General features: G+C 39.3%; 1 protein-coding gene and 2 long non-coding RNA genes across 8 annotated transcripts in view; 2 read left to right on the top strand and 1 right to left on the bottom strand.

Moving 5' to 3' along the window:
- Positions 1-310: 310 nt before the first annotated feature.
- LOC107309643 (uncharacterized) lies at positions 311-5347 on the bottom strand. Of its 2 annotated transcripts, none has more exons than XR_014942762.1 (3): positions 4770-5347; positions 1224-1307; positions 311-367 (listed from the first exon to the last, which is right to left on the bottom strand). It is a non-coding gene; the product is annotated as an uncharacterized LOC107309643 (long non-coding RNA). The 2 variants fall into 2 exon arrangements; XR_014942763.1 differs by having other exon boundaries at positions 325-367; positions 1115-1307.
- On the top strand, positions 4292-18358 carry TMEM170B (transmembrane protein 170B). Its single transcript, XM_015854592.2, has 3 exons — positions 4292-4771; positions 12090-12260; positions 15872-18358. Exons 1-3 carry the CDS (start codon positions 4675-4677, stop codon positions 16000-16002), a joined length of 399 nt encoding a protein of 132 aa, XP_015710078.1. The 5' UTR covers positions 4292-4674; the 3' UTR covers positions 16003-18358.
- A 3303-nt stretch (positions 18359-21661) lies between these two features.
- Positions 21662-23877, top strand: part of LOC107309642 (uncharacterized) — a 53164-nt gene continuing 50948 nt past the window's right edge. For 2 of the 5 annotated variants that reach the window (XR_014942760.1, XR_014942759.1), the window contains exon 1: positions 21662-22589. This is a non-coding gene — a long non-coding RNA (uncharacterized LOC107309642). The remainder of the gene's footprint in view (positions 22590-23877) is intronic. The other 3 variants (XR_014942758.1, XR_014942757.1, XR_004306112.2) reach the window with 2 other exon arrangements.

Genomic DNA, 23877 nt, shown 5'->3' with positions numbered 1-23877 from the left:
GTGAGAAGAATGTTTGTGAGATGGTCTTTATTACCTCATCAGGACTTGGATTATTTTTAGGGAAGGGCGATAGCAACTGGTGCAGTCAGAAGTTAACGTTGTATATACTGGGAGTATTGCCATTGCATTCTTTGCCACTGTGGGTGAGATCTTACTTCTCCAAGTAGTGATAAGTTTTGTATTTTCTTCTCTATTGCCATACAAAGCAAGAATTTAAGACATACTTGTGTACTGATCCAACTACAAATATCTTAAAAGAATTTTAACTGTTTCCTCCCAGTCATGCAGGCAAAGCAGTTTTCATACAGCTCAGCTTACCAATCTGGTCTCAGTGTGCAGTTTCTCCATCGTTGGCTCAGTGGAGGACCTGAGAGAAGAGTGCGAGACTCATTTCCACCGTCAATGCCACCTTAAATGATTGAATTGTCTGTGAAGCTGCACTTTTATTTAACAAGGGCTTCGGACAGGGAGCCGAGCAGTTAAAATCATTATATTTGTTTGCAGAATGTTTCTGACTGTAGGCATTTCCATGCAAGCAGGTGCAGACTACTTTCATGCAGTTCTGTAGTATTCTCTGTTACCCTCCACTGTAGGTGCTCTACACCAAAAACTCTTTTTTTTCCCACATCAAAGAAGGAAGGAGTTTTTCAGAGCTGCTTACAGAGGGAGGCCATGCCCAGACATAGCTACTGAAGCCGCCTTTTGAGAGGAATAGTATGCTTTCTGTTCTCACCTTTTCCCCTGTTCTTAAGACTACTGAGTATCATGATAACCGACTTGGAAAGGGCTGGAACAAGTGCTTGTGAGGGTGATAAATAGCAGCTCAAACTTCACTTTTTATTCTCTGTATGGTTTTTAAACAGATAGAGCTTACAGATCTAGCAAATCAAATATTTCTACCACTGGTGGTACTAAATTGCACGCAAAGCACTGTGGGCTGGTAGCCAGAACAATAACAAAGCTGCCCTGAAAGTATTTATCTTAAGCAATACTTTTTACTTCTCATTGCTGTCTATCTGAAAATTTCAGTGTGAATTAAACCTCGCAGGTAAGGTTATCTCTCTTTTCCAACCGCAGAAATAGAAAACCAAAAAAGGCTACAAATAGATCTTACTGATCCTTTTGTGTTCCGAGTACCATCCAGGCCCTGGGACCTGCAGAAGACAAGAGGGCTATTCACAAAGCATGGCACTGCGTAAAGTGAATCTGGCCATGTGACTTACCTGTCGACATGGGGTTGGTCTGGAAAGAGATGTCATGTCTCTTAATTCATGGTTGTGTACTTCAGTTACACTGCTGTTTTTTTCCTGTTAGAAGAAATATCATTGAAGAGTCAGGCAGCGCTAGTATTGAAGAGCTTGGCAGTACAAACAAGCACTTAGAAGAAATACTTTAGAGTGTGGCTTGATAACACAAAGTATTTTCAGTACCATCAAGTCATGGTCCAAAATAAATGCAAGATGTAGTTACTGTTTTAACAATTGCAACTACCTGCAGTTTCATGTACATTTGATCTTCTTTTCCTAAGAAGGGTTTAAAAAAGAAGTGTTGAGGTGCCCTGTATTGTAAAATGACCATAATTATTTACATAGCTCAATGGGAGGTCTGTAAAATGTATTGTACCATTTAAAATTAACTTAGTGAATACCTGTTAAAGAAGGTTGCATTAGAAAAAGAGCAAGAATTTTAAGTCCATTCATAGATTAATGGAGGCAAAGTACTGCATGGATATTCTGATTTCAGTTCTGATTCCAGGTCTTCTTAGACTGAGTCAAACAGTAGTCAACTTAACTAATGTAAATGTAAAATGTCACATTTTCATCAAGAGTTTTATTTCCATAGTCTTCCACAGAGACTGTATTGTGCTGATATATGTAATAATTCATGCTTCTTTACCGATTCCCCTTTATGTATGTAAGTCCATGTTAAAATAACATGCGATCTGTTGCATAGAAACTCCACCATCACATAGAAAGGGCAAAAAAACATTGGGATAGAATTTCTGCGAAAGACTGTAAAACATCCAACGTAGAAAGACTTGAAGGGCAAGTTAGTCAAACTCTACAAGAGCAGGTTTGAAAAGCCAAGGCCTTTTGACATTTGGCTTAAGAATTCTGGATCTGCTGCCATTGAGAGAGATAGTCCACCATGTTACTAGTGAGATCAGAAGACAAATTCCTATCCTCATAGCTTCAAATTCCCTTCAAGTCTTTACCTATATCAACCCCAAGCAAAAGCTGGACTTTAGATTTTCCTCTCCTAGTTCATAGTTCAAACCAATCATAAATCTTTGCCACATAACTATACTTTCTGAAATTATCCAACTTTCTACTGTTGAGCAAAATGCCATAAAGTAGGAAAAGAAAGAAATAAATCAGCTCATACCTACAGCAAGGGAGGAAATAGGAGGTATGGCAGGAATTCAAAGACTTGTTATAATGGCATCAAAATGTCCGGAATTCAGATTGGACCTTCAGAATGGTCCTAAGTCAGATACGCTTGTGGTGGGCAAAAAAAGTGAAATTAACCATTTAATCAAGACATATGAGTCAGATTTTAAGTTTCATCAGATTGTGGCAGAACTGGAGGAACTGGGGATAGAGAAATGGTGGCAATACAGCTGTCTGTTTATAAAAAGGAAGAGGAAATATTCTCCAAAATGTCACCTGGATTAGCCTGGATTGGTAAAATGGATGACTAGGTTATATAAATCAGCACAGTAAATACCTTGGCTTAATCAAGAACTTTGTAAAACAATACAAAACTAACACACTATAAAGGAACAAAAATACATAATAGTGGCTTTTATTGACAGAAAATAACCCTTTCTTATCCACTCCAGCTAAATAGATAGTCTTATTAAAAATAATTATAGTTGATAGTTAAGGGGAAGATATTCTGCCATTCAAAGTTCATTCCATTTACCTCAGTGGACGTTGAATGAACTGAGGAAGAACCTATGTAAGAACTTTGGTACTGCAAAACACAGAATTCATTTGTGCATAGCACAACTGCCCTGGGGAGAAAACTAGGAGTTCTGAGGAAATGTCCTTTTTTATCATGCTGATGTGTCATCTCCTGTCTGCTTATGAGTGCACTGAGTAAGGAGCAAACAAAGTGAGGAGAGGTGGAGCTTGATGTAAGGGTGGGGGCTACAGATCATAAATGTTACAGATACTTGTGTGTGTGTATATATATATATATATGGTTGGAGCTTTAACTGTGGAGGTTTCAGCTACAGGCATTTCAACAAAATTTACATTATTTGAAGCTGGGTTTCCCTGAATCAGAAAAGAAATGCAAATATATTTTGCAAGTTAGATGTGATAGTAATTAGGATTGTATGAACAAGCCATGCATAACATTCTGTACTCTGGGGAGTGACGTGCTTACGTGAGGGTTAAATAAGTCGTTTAATGGAGGAACAAATTTCTCTACCAAACCACCAGGGGCAACTTAGTTTTCAGTATGAAACCTGGTAATAATCTTGATCTAACAAAAGAGTTCTTTGAAAGTGTGAGCACGAAGTAAACGAGACCTTTAACATAAAGTGGCACGGTTGATTCAATAGGCGGGCCTGACTTAGAACGGCGATGCCGAGATCTTTGGTAACGCCGAGCTCCATCTACTGGCGTGCGGGAGAAAACAGACTTGCGTGTACCACCTCCTCCCCTTTGACAAAAATACCTTCTTCGGCCTTGGAAACTAGCGCTGAACGAGTTTTGGCTTCGATCTACTTGTGGGGCTGTTCTCATGCTGGGGAGAGCTGCAATATTTAGCCTATGATATCACCTTAGTTCCTCTCCTGCTCTGCTGTAAAGGCATCTCCATCTATCATCGAGACCAGAGGCTGAGATCGCCTTTCAGCCTTTTAAGAGCTGAGATTACCAGGCCGAGTATCTCCAAATGACCCAGTTCTGAAACCACAGCTAACTGCAGCTGCCAGCTCTTCTGAATGAGCAGTAACTGTTGTGCAGAAAGTGGTGGTCTTGGGGAGGTGGGGAAGTTCTTCACTAGGAGAGTGGTTAGGCCCTGGAACAGGCTGCCCAGGGAGGTTGTGGATGCCCCGTCCTTGGAGGTGTTCAAGACCAGGTTGGACGGGGCCCTGTGCAACCTGATCTAGTAAATGTGTATGTTTGGTGGCCCTGCCAGGCAGGGGGGTTGGAACTACATGATCCTTGAGGTCCCTTCCAACCCGCAGCGCTGTGAGGAGCGGGCAGGTGAGCGGGCACCGCACCTCAGCGTAACGCCGCGTGTAGGGGCGGGGGCGAGCGCGGCCAATCAGGGGCGGGCGGGCGGCTCGCGCGCGACCTAACGGTCACTGGGACCCTGCCCCTTCCCCGCTCCGCTCCCCGCGCCCTGCACTGCGCCTGCGCCGCCGGCGCCCATCCCCTCCCCATCCCCTCCCGTCCGCAGGTGATGCTGCCGCCCGCGGGCACGGCGCCGTTATCGGAGGAGACGGCGGCGATGGGGCCGGTCCGCTCCCCGCCCCGCCCCTGAGCCGAGGGGAAGCGGCATCGTGGCCGGTCCCACCGCCCGGCTCCCTCCGGCCGCCATCTCTCCCCGTGGCCCCGTTCTCGATGTCTCCCCGGAGGCGCGGAGGCCCCTTCACCGCCTCCCCTCCGCCCGGCTCTCCGGCTCCCGCGCCCCCCGGCTGAGGGGCCTTGAGCCACCATGAAGGTGGAAGCGGGGGATAACTCCATGATCAACCTGTCGGTGCAGCAAGTGCTCAGCCTCTGGGCTCACGGCACCGTCCTGAGGAACCTCACCGGTGAGCTCAGTGGGGAGGATGCTTTCCTTGCCTGCCTTGTCTTCCCGGTCTTTCGTGTGTGGGTGGGGCTGGAGCTGATGAGAAGCTGAAGGTGTGTTTGATCCTTGAGGTCCATTCCTTGAATGATCCTTGAGGTCCATTCCAAGCCATTCTATGGTTCCATGGGCTCCAGCGTGTTGAGTGAAGGGCTGTATAAAGTGTGTGAATGCATAAATATGCTTGAGGAGGTGGTTTTTCTTCTTGCTGCGGGTGTGTGCTTATCAGCATTTGAAGGAGAGTTGTAAAAAAGCAGAGACGAGTGTGAGAAATAGATGCTTTTTGTGGTGTTTTTTTTCCTACTCTGGGTATGCCCCTGTACAATGAGAGAGGTGTGAGCAAATGGAGTAGCAGATGTTTCCTGGCAAGTAAGCACGGTTTTAAGCATCAAGGATTCTTAAAGACAAAGCCATTGTGTCACCCTAAAGCTCTGAGAGAGACGAGCAAGGCAAATCCCTGCTCCCTGCTACAAGGGAACCTTGGCTAGCTTTGGCAACAACTGGCTTATTTCCTTTCTGCCTCACGCTGAGAAAAGGATTCTGACCTAAGGGCTGCTATGAGACAACCCCATAGGCATGCAGTGGTGAGGTGCGTCTCTTGGCTCCCTGTTCTATCCAGGCTTCAGGTAAATCACAGACTTCCAGCTCTGGACTAGAAGGGGTTTTGTATCGGTAGCAAAGGTGTCACTGAGTGTGTTCTTTCTACTGTTATAGGGGTAGAATAGTTGGTGACAGATTAACAGTAAGCCTTGAGTTAAGGGCATTCTTGGTGCTTTTGCAGTGTAACAAGGCGTTGCACGAGGTATTTTTGATGTGGAATGGTTGTTCTTTATTGAATTTAAAGAATATGAAGAATAATTATTTATCCATGGTAACACCGATGGGGAATGAGTTAGTGCTGGTTGTTCCTACAGCTGTAAGCTGTTGTGTGGCACGACAGCAATGAATGGTTTTAGTGTTCGATGTAAGGCATTGTTCCTCATTGTAACCTAAGAGAGGTTTTAAAAGTAGTAACCAATAATACTGTAAAATACTGTAAAAGGTAAAAGTAGTCTATGTTAGCTTACCCTGTGTTGTTGAATGTAGAGGCTTGTGTTGTGCTGTATGGCTTCTAAAGTCAGTGTCTTCCTCCCCGTACCCTTAGGTTGTAGTGTCCTATAGTGGTGATCTTGAGACTCCACAGCTGTTTTAATATGTTTTAATATAAACCAATAAAACAAACAAAAACTACCTTGAAAGTGAACATTTATAAGAGATCATGGGAGTCACATAGAAGATGCTCAAGGTCTACTTCATGTATTCATGCATTTTTCCCTATACTCCATCCTACGGTTATTTGTCTAGATTGTCGTTGTACCTTATCTTGTAACTTCAATGGACTAGCCTCTCATTTATGATTTAAATGCTCTTCAGCAAGTTCTTCTCTTCCAGTTTACACAGCAAGAATCACAGAATCACAGAATTGTAGGGGTTGGAAGGGACCTCTAGAGATCATCAAGTTCAACCCCCCTGCCAAAGCAGGCTCAAAGAGCGTAACATCTCAAACAGTGATTCGACTGAGTGCTCCTGATAGCATACAGGGCACCCGATTACAACCATGCAGTTCTGTAATTCAAACCTCAGAAGCACGTGTTACTTTGTTGACTGAAATTTGTATCTTTGTATTCAGAGCACAGATACTTGCTAGACTTAATTTTGTAGCTAATGGTGATAGACTGGATACATAGATGAAAATAACAAGACCTAGAATTTGACATAGAAAATTTGGTTGGTGCTGTTGCCAAGGCTTTTTCTTGTCTGTTTTTTGTCGATGAAGTGGCCTACATGGCACGAAGCTTACAGGCAGAGGATGGGATTTATCTTTCTTAAAGGGGTAAGAGTCTTTTTGGAAAAGCTGTCAGGGCTTTAAACTAAAGTTTTGAAGGAGAGAGGAAGGTGGATAATGAGTCTGTCCATGAGTAGGTGCGTGACAGCAAATCTGTGTTACAGGGACAGGGTGCTAGTGGGCACCAGATGTGTTGGCAATGCTGTAATACACTTGAAGTCTTGTGATGATGAGCCAAGGACCACAGAGGCAATAGGAGAAGGCAGTGGGGAAACTCGGGGAAAATAATTCTAAGGAATGATAGAGTTATTCTCTAAGAAAGCGAAAAGGCCGGCTGCCCAGCTGAAGCACCTCTACACCAATATGTGCAGTTTGGGAAACAAACAGGAAGAATTGGAAGCCACCGTGCTAGAAAACCACAGTGTAGTTGCTGTCACTGAAACCCATTAGGAAGATTCCTATGACTGCAGTGTGGCTGTCAGTGGCTACAAGCTGTTCAGAGTGGATGAGTGTGGATGGAAGGGAGGAGGAGTTGCCTTCTACAGGTGCCATACCCATTTCTAAGGAAGATCTAGTGTGAAAAGCTGTCCCAGAAGAACAGCCATGAGCAAGTCAAAAGCCTGAGAATGAGAGTCAGAGACTGAGACAATGAAGGGAGATGTGGTTAGTAACAACTACAGGCTGTTGGATGAATTAGAGCCTGTTGATGAAGTAGCTACAGAAGGCATTGTGATCACTGGCTCTTGTCCTGCAAGGGTTCTTCTGACACCTACTGGAAAAGTGCTGCAGTGAGCTGTGGGCAATACAGGAGGCTCAAAAAATGCATAACTTTAGGATAACTTCTTGAGTCAAGAAACAGACAGCCCTACCAGAGGGATGCAATACTGAGCCTGTTGCTCACCAACGAAGTGAACAGATTGGTGACATCAGGATTGGAGGCTGCTTGGGCTGTGGTGAGCATGCAATGGTGGAGTTCACGCTCCTTAGGGATATCAGACAGATGAAAGTAAAATCAGGATGCTAAATTTTAGGTAAGCCAGATTCCAGTTCTTCAGGAAGTTAGTCAACAGAATCCCCTGGGAATTTGTCCTCAAGGGCAATGGAGCAGAGCAGTGTTGGCAGATCTTTAAGGAAGCTTTCCTTAAGGTACGAGAGCATCTCCAGGTATAGGAAGACAAGGAAAAGAAGGAAAGAGATTGGCATGGCTGAACCAGCACCTACTGGTCAAACTGGGGAGCAAGAAGAAATGCACAGACAGGTTGGGCTATAAGGAAAAAGGTATACTATAAGGGTAGTGAAACACTGGAACGTGTTTCCTTGTTAGATGCTCTGTCACTGGAGACATTCAAAGTCAGGCTGGATGGGACTCTGAGAACCTGATATTGTTGTATATGTCCCGTTTCCTTGCAATGAACAGGCAGTAAGTGACCTTTAACAGTCCCTTCCAACTCAGATGATTCTATGAATTACAAGTCATTCAAGCCCTGCTGCTTTTCCTGGTAAAAATAATAAGAATAATCCCACCCAGTGCAATCTGTACAACGAATCAGCTATCATTGCTTGTAAGGATCTGGAGCTTGCTGCTAAGTAAAGCTAAATCTTTGTTGCTACACCAGCAAAATACCCCACAGGTATATTTTTTTGACAGTAAGTTTTGTTTTCGAGGCAGCAGCAATTGATCATGTCAGTTAGTTTATACCTCTTAAAGTACGAATCTTGTATATAGCACATATGTATCTGTTGTGTCAGCATGTTCTTAAAACACTACAGTTTAATTTTCTTCTCATGTTTAGGCATCAACTACAGGGTTCTTTTTTGATCAAGCAAGATCTTGACCTTTTGTGCTCAGAAGTGTGCACTGTTTATTACTTCATGGAATCCTTGATCAAGTTTGACCTTGAATGTATCTAAGGAGAGGGCATACACGGCCTCTGTGGGCAACCATACAGCCATGTTCACTGCTTGTCTAATTCACGAGCAAAAGTGTGTGTTGAACTACTAAGCATAAAGATGAAGAAGAAAAGAGAATAAGCAAGTACAGCTTTTTCTGTCTTTTCTTTGGAAACTGCTCAAAAGATACTTGTCCTATTTCAGGTTTGAGGACTGAGATGATATTCATAGACTCATTGCAGTCACAGAATGGCTTGGCTTGAAAGGAACCTTAAAAGATTGTGTAGGTCCTGTTCCCTTCCATGGGCACAATTACCACCCACTAGATCAGGTTACCCAGGGACCCATCCAACATGTCCTGGAATACCTTCAGGGATGGGGCATCCACATCTTCCCTGTTTCAGCACCTCACTACTCTCTGAGTAAAGAAATATCCCCCAGCATCTAATTGAAATCTTTTCATAGAATCATAGAATTACCCAGGTTGGAAAAGACCTTGAAGATCATCAAGTCCAACTGCAGCCTAACCATAGTACCCAAACTCTAAAAGCCCTACACTAAATCATATCCCTAAGTACCACATCCAAATGGCTCTTAAACACAACCAGGGATGGCAATTCAACCACCTCCCTGGGGAGCCTATTCCAGTTTTAGTTTAAAACTATTCCCCTTGTCCCATCACTTTCAGATCATATAAAAAGTCAATCTCCCTCCTGTTTATAAGCTCCCTTCAAATACTGTAAGGCTATAATGAGTTCTCTCTGGAACCTTCCCTTCTCTAGGCTGAACAAGTCCAGCTCCTTCACCCTTCTGTCTAGGAGAGGTGCCCCAGCCATTTGATGATCTTTGTTGTCTCCTCTGGACCTGCCTGGATGCAGCATTCCGAGTGGGTCCTTGTGAGGGTAGAGTAGAGGGGTACAATTGCTTCCTTTGCCCTTCTGGCCACCTATCTTTTGTTGCAGCCTATTATATGGTTGGCCTCTTGTGTTGCAAGTTCATACTGCTGGTTTATGTCCAGCTTTTCATCTACTTGGACTTCCAAGTCCTTGGCAGGGCTGATCTCAAGGAGTTCTTCTCCCAGTCTGTGCTCATATTTGGGATTGCCTGACCCATGTGCAACACCTTGCACTTGGCCTTGTTGAACCTCATTAGGTTCACATGGGCCCTCTTTTCAAGCTTGAGCAGGTCATTTTTTCATACCTGTTACTTCCACCTTCTGTGTCTTCCTAAATTAACTCATTTTTATGTTTTTCGTCATATGCAAATGAAGATATTTAGGCTTCTGACCTTTATCTGCTTCCCATCCAGCTGCTGTGAGTGAATGCCTACATGTTTTAGCATCTGTAGTAAGTCTGGCAGAAATAGATGTTAAGAATGATATATAATAAGACTGTATTGGAAGAGTGCTGATGTATGTAATGCTACCTGCACTTCTTGCTTTGCTGACTTTCCAACACTATCTAATTGAAAGCCTAAGCCTCTGTGAAGTTATAGTCTATAACTGGATTCTTTAAACACTACAGCTGCATTTGTGGGAATCAGGAAATACTGCTGGATGTTCTATAATTTCCTTTTGAATGCATTTTATATATATGTTGCTTTAAGGAATAGGAGAAAAAAGTGGGTGCCAAAGAACTCTATTTTATGTTCCTTTACCCAATAGGACATTTGGGGCTGTTCTGTTCTGTCATCTCCTGCCCTAAATATAAAGTGCATGACAGTACTAATTTTCCTAAAGGTTTATTTGGAGTTTAGGATCAAAGTAGTTGATCACTATGCAGTTATTTTGTTGTGTAAGGAGTTTCTAAATATTAATGAATTCTTAGTTATAGGTGAGTAGTTAAACCTTTCATAATCTTTTATTTCCTTCTAACACTACAGTTACTGTAAGTCTTCCTACGACTGGGAAATCAATTCCATTTTCTACCTGGTGGAAGGTTTAGCAATGACCACAAACACTGATTTCCTATGGGGCACTGCAGTGCCTAGTAAACTCTGTTGAAATTCAAGGATGATGATCACAGAATTGTAGGGGTTGGAAGGGACCTCTAGAGATCATCGAGTCCAACCCCCCTGCCAAAGCAGGTTCCCTACACCACGTCACACAGGTAGGCATCCAGGCGGTTCTTGAATATCTCCAGAGAAGGAGACTCCACCACCTCCCTGGGCAGCCTGTTCCAGCGCTCTGCCACCCTCAGTAGGCATGTTTTATGTATCAGGATAATGTGATTTAAAATTTCTGATACAAAAAATTGGGTAGCTGACTTAATTGCAGGGAAGAGTGCTGCATCCAGAAAACAAGTAGCATTTCTGCTACACTATTTACTGGCAAACAAGGCAAAGCCTCCTCTTATGTGTAAGAACAAGTTAATTTTGAAACAGCGTATTCAACATTGCATTGAGCTTCCAGCATATTAGTTTTGTTTTCTTTAAGTCACCTGATAGATGGCTCAACCACATTGTCATGGAGGACAAGGTATAAGGTCTAAGATATTCAAGTAATAACAGATAATAACTAAAAACAGATGAGGCCTGCTAGGACTGCAAAAGTGGTTCTTCTCCTAAGCTATCTGTGCCCATGGCAGATTAGATCAGCCATTACTGTCTTCCTTAAACCTAATGTAGTGGAAATGCTAAGTCGTGACTGGAACCAGTGGTTGAGCAGCTGGTGGAAAGGCAGGGCCAACCAAGGGGAGCTCAGGTGCAAGCAATGCACCTGAGTGATTGGAAGGGGTGGAGCCAGGATCCATCCCTTTGCAGATCTCATTTAAGGGCTGGCATTGGTGGTAAGAGTATCTCATCTGGAGATCCCTGCGTAGCTGGGGACTTTACAGGCCTTCCAAAGGTAAGTAGTTTCTTTCTCATATTTCTGCACCAAGAGTACTTTAGTTCTGATCCTCCTGCAAAGTTGTTTATGACCTAATTCAGGGCTGAGGGTAAAGGGGTGGAGAGCTTTGATAGTGCTGCTTAGAACCAACGTGTGTGTGTGTGTGTGTGTGTGTGTGTGTGTGTCTGTTGGTATTAACTATGTGTACTCTTACTAGCAATTTTCCTTGCTCTTCTCTTGAAAGGGTCTTTTGGTTATCCTTAATGGACTGTGGTTGCTGTATAGCGACTGTTCTTTCTCCACAGCCTTTCACAGTCCTCTTTGCTTAATGTGATGTATTGATGTATTTTTGAATTAGCTAATTGGGTTGTATTTCTGCTCAAATGACTGACGTGTGTCAAGCTGCAATAATACGGGCTCACCTGATAAATAGTATCCTGCTGTTGTAAGGACGCTTACTTTTTTGGGGGGCAAACTGCAGCAGAAACTCTTAACTAAATTTTTTCATCTTTTTGTTGTTGTTGTTTTGTTTTCCTTTTAAAGCATAGTAGCACTATTCATTTAAGTTAGACTGCTGAAAGAGGATGGCGTCTTGATCATATGCTGGTGTTTTCATGTTAACTCCTTTCAAGACCAAAATCACTGTTGCACTTCTTCTACTATTGATTGTATGCATTGTTTCTAAATCTTTTATGATGCTATTGTCTGAGAAATATTAATCTTTTCACTGCTTTCTTTCAGAAATGTGGTACTGGGTTTTCCTCTGGGCTCTCTTCTCCTCTCTCTTTGTCCATGGTGCTGTGGGAGTATTAATGTTTGTGATGCTGCAGAGGCATAGGCAGGGGAGGCTGATCTCTGTCATTGTGGTCAGCATTGGATTTCTGGGTTCTGTAACTGGAGCAATGATAACCAGTAAGTCTATCTTTTGCGTTTTTACTTATTTACATCTAAAAATAAAAATACGTTAATTGCTTATTAAGGATTTTGTGTTAATTGCATAGTAATTCTAATGACTATGATGGCTAAGTTGTTCTTCCTATTATGTAAAGGTAAAATGACTCCAGAATTGTTAGCAGATGGTTATCTTACTCTTTCATTTTCTCTGCTTTGTGTACCAAGATATTCAAGTATCAATGGTCAAGAAGTAATATCATTTGAGGATCAGAATTTACAGTCCAGTCCTATTGTAATTGTTGCCAATTTTGGCCACAGGTAGTTTTTTCTTTCTTTTTTTTTTTTTTTTTTATTTTATTTTTAAAATCATTTTAATCTATCAGTACACTTAAAGCCATCAGTTTCTTTTAGAAATGAGGTCCATATTCCATTGACTTTAGGACTGGCTTCCTTACTTTCTTCTTTGGGCCTGCCAGAGGCTTTCATATTGCATCTGGAAAAGATATTGCTCTTTTAAAGGATGTAGAGGTGCTACGTACCTCTACAGCAAAGGATACCTGTGGCTTTTATTCTGTGTTTCTAATGAGCATATAATAATCTGAACTATGCACATCACTCAGAACAAACCTTTCCAGTTTTCCGTTGTCTTCAAATTGATATTTTTCTAATTTATTTGGGGTAATGGTTATTATTAAGGAGTAATGACAGTAGTTGTCATTCCTGCTCTGTTCTTCCTCTCAGGGAAAAAAAAGCCAAATAAGTGAGCTATTTGTGCTATTAACTTAGGTACAGTGCTCTTCAACAGGAGCATCGGTTACAGCATTTCTAATGGTATTATTCCAAACTCAGCCACCTGAGAAATATTTTACGTTTTTTATTTCTTTGTATTGGGATGTTAGTGTCTTATCTGTGGATATATTTTTTCTGTTAAAGCAGTGTGCTAAAAGATGAGTAAATACAAGGTTCATAGTTAGAAGTACTACTTCAATCTAGCTTATAAACGGTCTGTAGTATCTTTCCCAAATAGGCAAGAAAACGGAGTTTTCAGTTTGGGTTGAGCAGTGGGAAATAGTATTATTTCCATAGGAAATAAGCTTGTACTTACTGTCTGAAACAGTGCTGGAAGAATGGAGTTCTCAACACTGCAATCAATGGATTGAATGTTGTCTGTAGTAACTTGAATGGTAGTTTCTGTCCAAACACCTTCAGTGTTGTTAACAAGGAGGTCTAACTTGAAAGGTAGTAGAACCTTTGAAGGTAAGGAACTGTAAAACTAGAGACCACCATAGGGCTTTAAGCTCTTGTCTTTGAGCTGTATAGGTTATCAGAGTAGGGGTAACGCTTCAGCATTAGACACTCATGGTTGTTTTGCAGCAGATTTTCTCATGCTTTCTTAGACTTTTGCAGCAGATTTTCTCATGCTTTCTTAGACTGAAAGTTCTTATTGCCTATTAAATTTAAAATTTGATTAAAAGTACGAACTTTAAGAAAGGCTTCCTTGGGGGCTTTCTTCAGAATTATGTTTTAATGATGTTTTAATTGCTGCATATTTCCCACCCTGACATTTTATTGTTTAACAACATTTGGTGTTTTCTTTTTCCTTCTAAGGTGAGGCATATGGAACCAATTAATGCCTTATATTGCTTGTTATGCTGATATTGAATTGTCCTGTGTTTAAAATGGCAGTGGCGCTGTTATTAGGTCAGCAAAATGACCACTTCTGAAGAACAAAAGCTAGGAAATGTAATGTTGAATATCCAAGCAGAAGTTGAATATCCAAGCAGAAGTGGGGAAATCTGTTTCTGACATGAATTTACTTCGCCTCTTTTATCTATGTATGGAAAGAGGAGCGGTGCAGTTGTTTTTTGATATCTGAATTTACGTGTCAAAGTGTTTGTGGAAGCAGTACTGTTTGTGTGTAAATAATGTATTTCACTAGGGAATTTCTCTGAGCTTGCACTGTAGACTTACGTTATTCTCACTGGTTTTGCACAGAGAGATGAAACTGGATGCCCCGTCCTTGAGGTGCTCAAGGCCAGGTTGGATGGGGCCCTGGGCAACCTGATCTAGTAATTGTGGAAGTTTGGTGGACCTGCCAGGCAGGGGGGTTGGAACTGCATGATCCTTGAGGTCCCTTCCAACCCGGGTCATTCTGTGATTAGCCAAAAATGCCAAGGTGTCTTTATTTCTGGACAGTACTCATGTGAGTTATTTCATGCTGAAAGAAATTCTTTGGGGAAGCTTCTGAAGACAAGTAAAATATTAAAAAAACTGGCAGCTTTTCAGGTTTCCTCGAGTTGGAAAGGGCCATCATGTACTCTGGAAGCATTTAACTGGACTGCATTTGAGATATCGCATACAAAAGGTCTGTAGTTGAAAACCCCAGTATTTTCTCTAGGCAGGGGAATTAAGTACTCTACAGCAAATACTAGTAGAGAAAATACCAAAAACAAAAGCTGTTCTAGATAAATTTGAAGTGTGGATTGAATTATTTTTATACCTACTGACACAGCTGTATACAAGCTTCTTTTTTCTATTTTGCATAAGCATTTGTGTATCCTTACACTAAGAAGAAATTTGAGAAGAAAATGTTATTTATTAGCATGACAATTTTTTGAAAGGCGGATGCAAAGATTTTCTTTCTTAGGCTCTTATTTCAAGTCAACACAACCATTAATTTGCTCTGTTGCTTTTGTACATTAAATTGTGTGCCCTGGTGGCGCAGTGGTAGGAATGCCGCGTTGCAACACCTGAGGTCTGGGTTCAAATCCCCCTGTGGCGCAAGTGGTAGAAGTGCCGCTCTGTTACACAGAGGCTCGAATCCCGGGGGTTGGACTCGATGATCTCTAAGGTCCCTTCCAACCCGCACGAGACTATTACTAAATGCGCTTGAAGAATTCACCGTATGAAAGACAGTAGGAGGGAGTTGAGAACAAGTGACTTGTTTTTGGTGCAATGTATTGTATATGGGTAAAGTCTGGTCATTTGGTGTTATATTTCAAAGGAGAATTTGCATGCAACTGCACAGGAGAAATGGTTTCTTAATTTTATATAACAGAAAAGCTAATGATGTTGGTTAAAGTCTTTTCTCCATACGCACTCATGAATTACAGTGTAAGACTTCTTGATCTTTTTCATGTTTTGCTTGATTTGCCAGACAACTGTTAACTCTTTAGTAGTTTAAATCAAAGCTGATTAGCACAGTATGACCTGATTGTTTAACAGAATATGAAATGAAACAGATAGACATGTAGTTTTTTTAAGGCATTTTGTAGGTGTTCACAGTCTTAATGTTATTGTCTTCTCCCTGTCTGTATGAAGACAGTTAAACCACAATTTGGGCTTGGTAAATTCTAGATGCATGTTTTAGAGGGTTTGGCTTTTTTGCTAATTGCTTGTGTTGGAACAGTTAATCTGGTTCATTTGGCAAAATTATCCCCGAAGGCCTTTTGATGAAACTAGGAAAAGTCAAGTAAGGCTAAATAATTGCATAATGCCGTGAAGTAATTCAGTGTTTGGTAATATTCTAGCAATAGCTAATGCGTAAGTACAGTAAATCATTTGTCATATATTTCAACCTTAGTTTTACTTGTGTAATTTGACCATTGTTTTTTTCTTGTGATTCTTAGGTGCTGCAGTAGCTGGAATTTACAGAGTAGCAGGAAAGAATATGGCTCCCTTAGAAGCTCTTGTCTTTGGTGTTGGACAGACAGTACTGACATTAATTATATCATTTTCAAGGATTCTTGCAACGCTTTGAGACTTATGTAAAAAATAATGTCAACTAGCCTAAGAAAAATTCTCTAATCTGAAGAGAAGCTTCCTGCAAGTGGATTCATCAGTTATGAACGTGAATTCTAGTGCAAGAGAAAGGAAGTGATGAGGAACAAGCACTACAGATTTAGAGGTTCAGTCAAATGAACAGACTGTCCTCTAGTGTCTGAACTGTTGTACTTCTGCACTGCGCCTTATGTGCCTCAGTCAAAGGCAAGGTGTGATCTTTGTGCACAACGTTGAGATGAAGCACCTTGAGTAGCTGCCAGTCAGGTTATGCTTGGTAACGGGATCATTGTTCTTATCAGTGTTTTAATAAAATAAAGGGATGCTCCTGAGAATTGCTGCATGTGCCAAACTTGGACTTCAGTTCTTAGTAATTGACTGGATGAGCTTTTTGACACTGTAGTTATAGAAGAATGCTGTGGGTGTACACTGATCTCAAGTGGAATAGTAAGGTAACTAATTTTTGTACTAACAGATTATTTCTTTGAGTGTTCTTATTCAGCACTAAACACAGCACTTAGGTTTGATTCAAGCAGCTGATAAATATTGATGGGGTTTACAAAGTACAATTGGAGCAACCCTGTTGCAATTACCACAATCTTAGGATGACTTGTGGCAATTTTTTGAAGGTGAGCACGTTGCTTCTTCCTGGTCTTGGCTCTTTAGATGTCAGTAGTTTAAAGAGACACTGTGAGAGAGGTACAGTTTATGTGTGTATGCATCATAAAATGATGCTTTTCCTAAAATTATTTTGTCATAAAATTACAGATGGTTACCAGCACTTCTGAAAACCCTATAAAGGTATCTGCTGCAAGTTAGCTCCCTTTATTTGCTTAAGTGCTGGTAGGACTCTCAAGCCTACACATTTTTTTTAAAGAACAGGCAAATATAACACAGACTCTAAGAAAGTTCACGTATGACACAAATGGAAAGGGATGAAGAAAAGGGATACCAGTTTTCTACAGAACAAAGATGTTTGTTTAATAAAGTAGTTATCTTACTCCAAAAGTCTGGAAGCAGGGCAGCACTGATGTATTTACTACCTTGTTTCTGAACACTTTGTATTCTTGGAAAGGTTAAGATACCTGGAAGTTTCTATTACGTAGCTTTCAGTAGATTTTGTGCTTTTCTAGTTTAAAAGGATCAGTAGTGTTGTGCATGTGAGATGTCTTAAATGTGAATGCTTGGAGTGAATAGAAATTTTAATGCTATTTATGATGTGCAAAATTTAAAGGGCACGATGTTCTGTATGAGGAATAAGACGTCTTTTACATCTTTATTCAACTGGATATTTTTCAGGAGTTGGTTATTAATGCTGACAGGAAGAGTAAATTGCCCAAAGGTTTTGCTGTTAAGATATCAAAGAGACTTTTGAAACTGCTGAAATCATTGGTATCTGCTGTACAGCTAAAATAATATGGTCCAAAAGCAATTTACAATCAAAATACATTGCTCAGTGCTTCAAAATATTACAGTGAATTTACTTGCCATTATTTTTCTCCACATAAACTGCTGGGCTTTTTCACATGCTAAAGATGCTGATAATTCTTCTGTTTAAAAGTATTGTCAGGTTTTGGTGGCTTTTTTTGGGAAAAAAAATGTACAAAGTTACAGTCTATGAAGGGAACAAGATAAAATAGAGCTTTATAAATGTTTTTAATATTATACTTTGGTTTTGAATTGCTTTAATATGTGGCTGAATGCATATATTCTCATTACTTGGAATGTTCTCAAAGCTTATTTTTCATGGTTTAATTTTTGTTTTTTGTTTTTGTTTTTTTACTTTCTGCTGATAGTTTTTGAGATAACAATCACTGCACTTTAGACAACTAAATTTTTGCATCTGTAAAAAGGCAACTTAAACTTCTCCCCATTGTTTTATGATATGGGAAAAATGGTTTTGGGTATCTAAATCTAATGGAATAATAAAAAAAAAAAAATTGAAGATATTTTTCCTAATGTGCCTTGTTATACGTATTTTCTAGGGGAGAAGATTAAAAAGGTTCTCTTTGTTCTTGTTCTATTTTTGGTATTATGAATGATTTAGTTATTTGATATAATGTTTTATTCAGTAGGCATTAAAACATTTGTTTGACAACTTGGAAATATTTGTCTAGATCAAAACCAACCTTCTCACAAAGCATTGTATTCAGTAGCTTAAATTGTCTGATGACATTACCTCACCCTTCTTTCACAGTTTCATTGAGCATCTCAATTCTTATTTATTATATGGTATCACTGTTCAAGGACTTGTTGTCTTTCACCAGTTTAAATTGTCTGACTACCGCAAACTTAAGCGATGTATGTAACTAATAAAATTTTATTGATTAACTTCATTTTAATTGTAGTGCCTATGAAATGTCTTCCATTGTAACTTCTTGGACAAGGGGGCATCCTTGCACGTGTTAAATAACCTTTCTCCAAGTAACTTTTATTTTATGGATCCTATTAATGGCTTCAAATCAAGTAGGTGCTTAACTGTGTTCTGCTTTATATGGCATTATCACCTACCAACAATCAGTAGGCAGATACAGTGCCTAGTTAGTGTAACAGAAAGAGTTGCGTGTTTGGATGGGAAATTGGTCTTAGCTATTTATTGTTAAGGGTAAATGAGGCCAATTTAAGTTTTCCTTGTTTGTGGTGTAATAATTCCAGAAGAGAAAGTAAGTGCGAGTGGTTTATGCGTCTGAAACTTTCAGGATTCGCTACAATTCCATAGGAACAACATTGTTAAATAAAAGGTGCGCTAATCAAAGCAAGGTGTGTGTGTGTGTATATATGAATGATGGTTCTTTTGGACATGTATTCTATACCTTACACAAATAGACAATTTAAAAACTTACACAAGAAAATTATTTGGGATAACCTTTTGTCTTTCCTTGTTAGCATAGCTTGTATGTGAAGGGCACTGATGGTACTGATTCGCTTTGAACAATAAAGCATTGTGTGAATGACTACACAGGATCTTTTTGAGCTATCTTTAAACAGCTCTGCATTATATCACTAGGCACATTCTATGCATTGGTTATTTATTCTTGTGAGGAACAAGTAACGCCATCTTTAGAGGAGGTTATAATACTTGAGTTTGTTATTTGCTGCAAAGACAATTCTGCTGCTTTGTTAGAAACTGCTGTTGACAAAGATACAAACATTCCTCACGCTTTTAAATGTACCTCTATGATCAAAAACTTTGAGAAAATCCTTCAAGTAGCTCTTTAAGTTTGTGGGTAATTCTGGGTTTATAGAACTAATCTGTGTATTAACACTAGCAGTGTGATATTAAGTTTATGCTCAGCTTCTTAAGGAAACAACCAGTTCTAAACGTTCAACAGAGACTTAAGAGAGTAGCCCTGATTTTTATGTTGTGCAGCTTTCTTATTTTTAAGGTACAGTGCTTTTACTATTATAGTATTTCTTCTACAACGCTGGACATTGGGATTTATTTTTGTTACTGTTTATATCTATTTGAATTGTGCTAGGGTTGGGGAATGAGTTGTATATTGCCATTTGAGAGGAAGCTGAAAGAGAGTCAAAGCTCTGATAACCAATAAAATGGATTTTATTGGTGCTTTGTTTTTTATTTACTGAACAGGTTATAATAATGCATTTCCTTCAGTAAGCTGCATCTTTTTCTACAAGGCTGCTTAAAGTCACTCATGTATAATTCCACAGAATAAATTAATTTTCATCTTTAGTCAAAGTTGCGTTCCTAGGCTCAGATGAAGCAGATCAGATTTGGCTTAAACAAGGTTCAAGGAACGTAGTTGGAAATATGGTGAGATCTTTTTTTTCTTTCAGTTACTGTTTTGTTTCCAAAAATATGTGTTCATCACTTGTGTCTTTCAGTTATGGGGAAAGTAAGAGTACAGCATAGTAGGATGGAAATTGCAACTTTAGTAGCAAGTAATTTGAGATATTCATAGCATTGACATGAGATGCACTTGAACTTATTTCTAGTGATGTTTTTGATAGCTGGCAAGTCTTTGGGGATGACTTGCAAACATACTTGTTCTTCAGCATGCTAATGAAATCCAATTTTTTGCAATTCAAGGCATATCAGACTTTGATTTTAAGCTGTTTTGAATTCAACTTCCAAATAATATTTCGCTAGTTAAATTTTCATAAGGAAAAATAGTCATTCTTAACTTCTTTGTAGCAATGAGAATTTCTATATTAGGTGGTGTTAAATAGAGGAAGTATACAGAAGACTCTCTATATTCTTTCTCATAGTATATGAGCAGTTGAAATAGTGTTTCATGAGCTGTCATAAAGTGTTGGAGTCTGATATATCTGAACAGAGCTGCTAATGTGTAACATGTTCTCCACTCTGCTGTCATAAGGTTTTTCACATCAGCTTGCCAGCTACTACTGTGAGCAGTGTCTTATTTGTGCATCTTGCAGTCCTGAAAAGTAAAATTAATGATGAGGCACTTAAGGAGAAGTAATTCTTGGCTCATTCTCTTAAATCTTTTCTCATAACTGATTATATTACCTAGAAATAGCTGTTTTAAAGTATAATTGGATTATCAAGATGTTCTTCATTTCAAGTGAAGTAAATGATCTAGACAATCCAGATACAGTAAAATCAATCTATTTTCTTATGATTGTGGCTTAGCTGTATGCTTTAAAGCTGATGTATCAAATGCACAAATAGGTGGGGGATAACTTGCTTTGAATTCTATACAGAATTCAACGTGTAAGTGGCTTAGAATCATAGGATGCATTATTATATCAACAGTATCTTTTGAATGGCTTGTTAAAAATAAAACCAACACAGCTCTAACCTGTGAGCCCAAGACTAAATTAAGTAATGAGCAATGGCTGCTTGAATCCTTGCTTGTTGCTTCAAAATGGACTAAGTATTCTTTGTGCAAGTTTTTGGGTAAGTTTAACACAACTGAAAAAAATTATAGGATTAAAAGTCAATTTTTGTGGCCTTTAAATTCAGTGGGAAAAGTGTTCTGTACTCTGTTACAGTGATGAAATCTTCAGCTAGGTGATATTTGTTTCTGGACCTAATTGTGCCTATTTCAGTGAAAGTGAAGTTGCTATAGAAGACAGACTTTAGCCTTAGTGTCTACCATTGGATACCATGTAAGATAAAAAATGGTGTCCTGATGGCATCTGTTTTGACCCTCTTGTGCCAAAAGTTGCATGTAAAATACATTTAAATTCAGTGCACATATTTAATAACAAAGATGTCTCAAGTCTGCGTCAATATGGTTCTACTTAAGGCATTCCACCAGGCATGACAGGTATAGAAACAATTTAACTCTGAAGTATTGATCTAGAGAAACTTTTTTCCTTCAGAAACATTTCCTTACCAATACTGCTGGTAGTTACCAAATGCGTTAAGAAGGTACAGATTGAACGCTGGTAAGATTGTTAGTGATTAAAGGAAAATGGATAGTATGTCCTCAAGTGCTTCTTTTGTGAACCGGGGAAAAAGAAAAGGTAAAGTAAATTCCAGAGAGATTTTTGAAGAAGTAATGGTTGATTTAAATGATGTTCTATTTGAGATTTAACTTTTACATTTAATTTGGGTATTTAATGCCAACGTTGTATAATCTGATTCCAGATTATCCATCAGTATAATATATATTTATGAGGCCATCAGAGCTAAATATCCAAAACCTTTTGATATTATGCCTGAGGGTTTTACTCATTTGAAATGTGCTTAACTTTTATAACAGCTTGAAAGATAACACATATAGCTCATCATGTAGCTATGCATCAACCCTTTTTTTGTGGAATAATCTGTATTGCAGGTGAGCTTTAAGTAGGCTAAAGAGTCACTATCAAAGTAAGTAGTAAAAATGGTTTATTGAAGTAAAATATTGAACCTTGAAGCCACTTCTACAACTTATTAATACACAGAGGATACAACAATTCAGAATTCCCAATAGTAGATCTCACTGCCCGGTGGTATGAGTTACTAAAGAGCTATGGTTCATAAGGGGTCTTTCAGCCTTGAGAGATGACCCAACTCATGGGAAGATCACTGCCTTGCAGCCAGCAGCTTAGGAGCTCAATTGTACCATCATATTTATGGAATAAAATGCTTCGCCTGTAGTCAGGTTACAAAAGATGGGAAAAGTAAGTATAAGACTCCTTGAACTCTCAACTACTTATGTTCCTTGTTAGATTAGTCTTGGAAGAGCCTCCTTATATTCATGTGTTAATTACAGAATCCATTTTCTGGTTTCAAAACTTGGGAACATCAAAGCATGTCATGTTACCTGCTTTTGTGTGAGTCTTTCAAACAAGATGTTGGAATTAAGACAGTTCATAACCTTATTACAGTACAGTGCTTTGTTTTTAAAGAAGCTTAATTCAATATGAGTGTATTATTATGTCTTAGAGATGCCATTTTTACTAACTCTAATGAAAGCTTTGTGATACTCATATTAAGTGGAAGTATGATTTTATTTGCTTTCTATTTTATTAAATCATTCTCCTTCTTTCTTCATGCAGACTGAGATCGCTGCTTTTATAGACCCCTTCAGCTAATTTCTCATGAGCATCTTAGTGGACTCAGAGTATAAAACCAGATTGCTGTAACTTAAGGTAGTGTTGCTTTATTGCTTGACTTTTTGTTGTGCTTTTATTATTTGCAAGTAAATGTTTCTGAGACAAGCTTTGAATGCAGGTGGTAGAGGCACAAGAATGGAAGTTGGTCACAACGCTCAAGTCTTCCAATTATAAACAAGGGATGTGCATGATACTGTGTTGTACCTTACATAAAAATATTCTTTCATATTAACTGCATTTTGGCAGAGATTTTTGCACTGTGTGAAAGGGAAGAAGCAAGGACTGAGGGGGAGAAAAATTGTGATAACAAGAGAAGAGGGTGGATTGCATGAGCTTAATCTAAAAGTGTAACTTTAAAATAGTTTTCCTTTTCTGCAAGGAGAAATGTGTATATATATATATATTTAATATACATAAAAATATAAATATCAGCATCAAATATATCCATTAATGTTACTATTTTGAGTTATGACAATGTCGTCCATGATGGTGGCAGGGAGAAAGTACTGAGACAACAAAAGAAAAGAATTTGTTGGGAGAATTAAAGGCAAATTCAATGGAATCTCCTTAATTGCTCATTTGCAAAAGCTCTTTTAAGAAGGAAAGAACCTTTCTCTTTCATATATACCTTATCTTGAGTTTTTCATGTATCTCACTGCAGCAAAACATAAGCTCTGAATCTTTTCCTTCATACTCCTGAATGAAGATACAGTCTTTGTATTAAAAGATTATAGATGTAAAAGAATTGGATAGTTTTTTTTTTTTTATCCTAGTCAATGCTTGTAATCAAGCACATTTTTTGCAAGGCAAAAGTTCTGTCGCTAGGTGGTGATCTAGGCTTTTGTGTGCTTTCTGCTCTTCCCTTCTCTCCCACATTATTCCCATACTGCATTTCCAGACGGTGATCAAAACAATAATCCTTACCTCCAGCTCAGTTTTAAAAGCTGTTTCAGATTATCATGTTTACACATGTAAAAAGACTTAACGCTTGAAGTCTAGGTGCAAACAGAAATAATTTGTCTACATCGTTCTCCTCCCAGTTGTCTTTTTTGTTTATGATGTCCTGTACTCAAGACATGATTATTTATGACCAGCATTGTTCTTGTGAGTATTGTGCTGTATAACATGAATGCTTTTAACACTTGAAAGCTACATAAACAGGTAAGAAAACAGAGTTGAAACACTTAAGAGAACACTGGATTGCACTTTATATGGCTTGCAGGTGACATAGCTGATTCTTTTTTTTTTGATAGAGTAGAACAGCGCTGTCTTGATTTTTGTAGTCCAGGATACAGAACTTCTGACTGGTGTAAATATGAAAGGA

This window comes from Coturnix japonica, chromosome 2 (genome assembly GCF_054131305.1).
Source record: "Coturnix japonica strain WE chromosome 2, WE-NBRP24, whole genome shotgun sequence".
Taxonomy (NCBI): Eukaryota; Metazoa; Chordata; class Aves; order Galliformes; family Phasianidae; genus Coturnix; species Coturnix japonica.
Note: the sequence above shows the minus strand (reverse complement) of the source record. Positions and strands in the feature narration are given on the sequence as shown.